This window comes from Oryza glaberrima, chromosome 3 (assembly GCF_000147395.1).
Source record: "Oryza glaberrima chromosome 3, OglaRS2, whole genome shotgun sequence".
NCBI classification, from domain to species: domain Eukaryota; kingdom Viridiplantae; phylum Streptophyta; class Magnoliopsida; order Poales; family Poaceae; genus Oryza; species Oryza glaberrima.
The window spans coordinates 27,987,820-27,993,209 of record NC_068328.1 but is presented as its reverse complement, the minus strand read 5'-3'; the positions used below and the strand labels follow the sequence as shown (position 1 = coordinate 27,993,209).

At 55.5% G+C, this 5,390-nt stretch overlaps 1 protein-coding gene across 1 annotated transcript; it reads right to left on the bottom strand.

Annotated features, from left to right (window-relative positions):
• Positions 1-1,438: 1,438 nt before the first annotated feature.
• LOC127766896 (DELLA protein SLR1) lies at positions 1,439-4,002 on the bottom strand. The gene has a single exon (XM_052292065.1). The coding sequence runs from the start codon at positions 3,735-3,737 to the stop codon at positions 1,860-1,862; it is 1,878 nt and encodes a 625-aa protein (XP_052148025.1). The 5' UTR covers positions 3,738-4,002; the 3' UTR covers positions 1,439-1,859.
• Between the last annotated feature and the right edge of the window lie 1,388 nt (positions 4,003-5,390).

Sequence of the window (5,390 nt, the reverse complement as noted above, 5' to 3'; positions counted from 1 at the left end):
TGACCCCCCTCGCGCAAACGTCCCCCTCCGCCAGTCCACCACCGGATCGGCCGGCGCCGGGGCCCCCCTTCGCCCGGTTCACCGAGAGGAGGATTTTTCCTCCCCTTTTTCGTTTCTTTTCTTTATCTCGGTGGGCCCACCATATGTCCCCAGCCCGAGCTAGAGAAGGGGGTGTCCTAGTCAGAGACTCAAGAGCTACTCCTACTACTACTACTGCTATAGCTAGCTGTGTGACTCGGACGGGGGGTGAGAGAGAGAGAGAGGGGCCGACGTGTGGGCCCCACCACCACGCAGCGCCCCATCATCTCCTGACATGAGCCACCTGATCCCGATTGGACAGCTGTTGCTGCCGCCCGCCTCCTCTCTCCCGTTCCCGTCTCAACTTCTACCGCTGCCTTCTTCCTCTCTTTCTCCCCATTGGCTGCCCAGAAAACCCCCGTAAAAATCACCCCGAAAACCCGAGCTTTTACCGTGAGTTTTCGCTCCGCCCCCACGGGCGTTTTTCACTGGCGAGCTACAGCGTTTGTTGGGGTGAAAGACTAGAAAGGCGTGAAATGTTCTCTGTTTCCGGCGCGCGCCGCGCGGTTAATTTCGAAAGCGAGCGGGCCGTGGGAGGCGGCCACGCTGCATGGTGTGCCCCATGGGAGGACAAGACCTCAACAGAAGTGGCAATGTGCCGTACCGTACTGTGCAGCAGCAGGCCAGTGGCCTCTCAGGTTGCCACTGCTCCTCCCTCTCTCTCCCTGCGCCAATCCGAGCCCAGCGAGCAGTAAAAGTTCCTGTACCAGACGTAGAATTGAACGACGGTGGTTATGTGGGGATTAATACGGTGTAGAGGGGACTACCGAAGCAGCTGTCTCCATTTGGTAAATGGGAGTACCAAGTGGAGCTATATGTGCTGTGCTTTGTGTGGTGTCCACACTAGTTAGATCCAGTCCTTTCGCATGGACTTCGATTCTTTGCTACTAGTCTGATTCGAAACTGTAATTTTAGGTTCTACTACACATGTTGTAGTTCTATGGTTATGTACCATCTTTATCTGGAGAATGCGACACACTAATTAGAGACTAATTAGATAAAGGTGCAGTGATGAATACTAGTACTGATTTGTTTCAGCACTGATGGAGAGGAGAAAGATTGGTGGTTAGGCAGTTCTAACGGGGGAAAGCTCAAGCTCATATTTAGATAGAAAACTACCAGCGTAGGACGGCCACGAGGGCGGAGTACACTCGAGGAAACTTAACGAGATGTTTCCAATCCAGCAACCGTAAGACGCATCACTGGTTGCTTCTCCAATATTGGGAAACCATTTATGGCAACGCACAAACATATGCAAGCTGGACTCGTGAATCTAAGGTATCCTAGGTCGGTAGATTTCACAAGCAAAGCAGCCGTTGTTGCAGCAAACGCATTCGACATGTTCACAGGAGCATCAGGGGGCATTCTGTAACTCATGAACATATAGCTCAATTTTTAGATCGGTGCCTTGTATACAAAATTCTCATTGGAGCTAATGAAATCCAGTTCGGTTCGTCCTTATTTAATATGAGCGATTGGAGAAATTACACATAATAATTGACATTTAAACATAATAGATGGGCTAGGAGGACCAAGGAACGGGGTAATTGGGAAAGGAGAACGAACAAGCCGTCGGTCTGGTCGGAGTCCAGTCGTCGATCTCTTCACGCCGGCGAGAACCGTAAGCCCGATCGGTCGCTGCAATTGAGCGTTCGTTGACGTCAAGCTTCAATTGTGCCGCCGGTGAGCCGGGGGAGAGAGAGAGAAGGGGGGGGGGGGGGGGGGGGGTCGCGCCGTGATCGGCGGCAAACACGTGGTGCAGCGTCCCAAAAACTTTGCGATTACGCCGCGGCGACGCGCCATGCCGAGGTGGCGATGAGCGGGCGCGTGTGCCAGCCCAGCGTGAGGCAGCCCTCCTTCTCCTCCACCCGGTAGCCGTCGCCGCCGGCGAAAAGCGCGAGGAGCGTGCTCGCCTGTTTGTAGGCATTGGAGCCCAGGTGCACGGGCTCGAAGCCGGCGCGGCCGAGGCGGTTGCGCCACTGCCCCAGCGTCTCGTGGCGCTCCGTGCGCTCCGCGCCCTCGCACGCCACGACGTTGCAGATCTGCCGGCCGAGGTACACCTCGGACATGACCTGGTCCGTGCCGCCGCCGCCCCCGGCAGCCGGCGGAGAGAGCTCGGCCTGGCCGGAGCTGCCGCCCTCGAGGGAATCGAACATGGTGGAGTAGTAGTGCAGCGACTCGGTGAACCGGTCGAGGAATGAGCCGGAGTTGTGGTTGGCCTCCTGCTCTACCACGGTGACGATCCTTGGCCGCACCGCGTGCACCGTGCCCAGGACCTTCTCCAGCGCGCCGGGCTGCGCGAGCAGCCGGTGCAGCTCGAACACCGAGTTGACGGCGATCACCTCAGGCTCCTCGTTCGCGTCCGCCTCGCCCTCCGGCTGCAGCATGAACGGCTCCAAGTCCGCGAGAGTGGCGGCGACGAGTCCCCGGTACTGGAAGTCGACGCGAATGGTGTGCGCGAACTGGGCAAGCTTCCAACCCACCTGCTGCAAGGCGTCGGTCTCGTCCGGCTGCGGGGGGCCGACGCCGGTGAGGCGGAACGATGGGGGGCCGCCGGGACGAAGGGCGAGGGCCTGGAGGAGAGCTGGCCATTGCATCCCCTGCTTGATGCCGAAGTCGACGACGTGGACGCGGCGGCAGCCGGCGAAAGCCTCGAGGATGGCTTGATTTGCGGTGAAGTGGGCGAACTTGAGGTAGGGGCAGGACTCGTAGAAGTGGGCGTGCAGAAGGTCAGCGAAGGCGGCGTCGAGGAGGGTGCTGTCCGCGGGGCGGAAGCGGTACACGCGGCGGGCGAGGGCCTCGCCGAAGTAGGCAGCGACCTTGCGCATGGCGCCGCCCTGGGACGCGGCCAGCGTGGGGATCTGCTTGACCAGCGCCTCCGCGGCCGCGAAGTTCTCCTGCTGCACGGCCTCCGCGCACGCCAGCAACGCGTGCACCAGCCGGATCCCAGCCTCCTGCGTGTCAACCACCACAACCGGCACGGCGGGCGCATTCGCCGCCGCGGCCCCTTGCGTCGCCGGCGGAGCAGCCTCCACCACAGAGCCCCGCGAGGCCCCACCGCCCAGAGAGGAAGACGACGATGAGGACGACGACGTGCTGCCGCCGCCAGTGCGCATCCGCTTGGTGTCCCTCGCCGAGTCAGCAGCCGACGGGTCAGCCGTCGCCACCACCGGTAAGGAGATCGGCCTGAGGGCGTAGGTGCTACTCGACGAGTCGGCAGCGGCGGGGAGTTCAAAGAAGCCGCTACCACCGCCGCCGGTGACAGTGGACGAGGTGGAAGCATGGCGGGCAGCCGGCGGCGCTGGCGGGATAGGGGGCAGCGGCGCGTTGAGCTCGGAAAGCATGCTCTCGACCCAGGAGGAGAGGTCCGAGGGGTTGTAGTGCACGGTGTCCGTGGCCAGGTGCGACACGAACCCGTCATCCGCGGCGCCGGGGGCGCTCACGCCGCCCATCCCCATGGCCATCTCCAGCTGCTCCAGCTTCTGCGCGACGTCGGCCATGTCGGACGACCGCACCTTGTACCCGAGCGCCGCCAGCAGCTCGTCGACGTCCTCCTCCTCCCCCGCCGCCCCCGCCATCACCTTGTCCTTGCACGACCCCATATCGGCGCTGCTCCCGCCGCCGCTGCTCCCGCCGGCTTCTTGGTACTCGCGCTTCATGATCTCGCCTCCCCCAAACCTACCTAGCTATAGCTAGTAATAATTGCGCGTAACCTTTTTCCTCTCCTCGGTTTCGGCTTTGGGATAGGTTGGGATTTGGATCCAGGGTTGGGAAGCGAGGTTGGATGAGAAGGGGAGAAGAAGGGGAAGAAGAGAAGGAAGAGGCGATGCGAGATTGCAATGCGAGGTGAGGTGGGAAGAGGCAAGCAACTAGTAGTAGCAAGGGGGGGGAAGAGGAAGGGCATCAGGTGATCAGAGAGGAAGGCATCTATCTATAGACTCTCACTGCGCGGTGGGCCCTACCGGTGCCTTCTCTCCCATCCCTTTTCTCTCTCCAACACACCACCCACACACGCACAGCGCTGGATCGATCGATGGACGGATTCGTCGCGGCCATCCTTTTCACCAGACAGACTTCACCATCCAGTTACAAATCTTCGGCCCACCACCCCAAAAATCGCCGCGAATTAAAAAGGAGTGATGAGAAATGCGGCTCTACGCCTACGGCTCACTTCTCCATCTCGGAAGACAACGGCGAGCCGAATTCTTTCCCAGTCTGTGCCTGCGATCTGTGTAGCCCAAGGTGCGGCTTATTACATCCTGATATCTCTTTGTACCCTTTTTAAGTTGGGAGACATTTCATTAAAAAAGTTCGATTTAAAATTACTGGAGTATGTTTTATCAAGCTCATAAGGGCTTAAAACTACTTCCTAAGTATGATCGAAAAGGAGTAATATAACTATGCCCGATATAATACTTAAATGTTTCTTTTTTTATTTATCGTTAGGGAAATTTTATGGTTTCTCATGAACTTATGCCAATGCATCTTACAAAACTGACAGATAAAGATGCAACGATAAGTTTGGTTATAAAATTTTAAACTACATAGTACTATATTAGTCTAGGTAAAGAGTAGATATGACCTTTAATTGATTTGATACTAGGAAACGTATGTTGTGCATATAAATTTCGCGTACACACTCTATGCATACTAACTAACAAATATCGAAAAAAATCTAGAAAAAAATATTCATATACTATCAATAGTGTTAGACCTATTTGCAAAGTTTTAACATCAAATTCATTATATTTTAGCTGTAAAAATATTCTTACAACTTTAAGACAATAAATCTTTTAGAATTTTTTTTTCTTTCAATGTCATTTTACACGTAGATATAATACTATAGAAAGTACACATACATTTTTTCTTATTTTTTCTGACTTATTTTTTAGTTGTTTGTCGAAGTGTGAGACTCCGCAGGAGGGGAAGCAAGTATTCCCCCTCGGAGATTCGACCAGGGAGCAGGTGCACCAAAACAGGGTGATAAATCGCGCAATAGAAAAATGGGCCCTCAAAGTAGACTACGCAACATCTGTTTGTGCCCGAGAACGGGCATCTTGTATGACAAGGAGCATGGGGAAGCTCCAGAGCGTGTGGACACGTGGTGAAGGAGATGCAACAAATCGTGAGCTGCATCTTCAACACCTTGAAAATGTAGATCTTGTAGGTCTTGACTATCTTCTTGGTACCATGAAGATGTAGATCACCTATGTGGCGACGTGTTATTGATACCATGAAGGCGTAGATCTATATGTCATGATATGGCCCGGAGGCAGATGTGGTAGATGCACTTCGAGCATAGCCCACGGAGG

What these genes read in the sequence shown, in the direction of transcription:
- LOC127766896 (XM_052292065.1), bottom strand. Translation starts at nt 3,737, where the DNA reads ATGAAGCGCGAGTACCAAGAAGCCGGCGGGAGCAGCGGCGGCGGGAGC.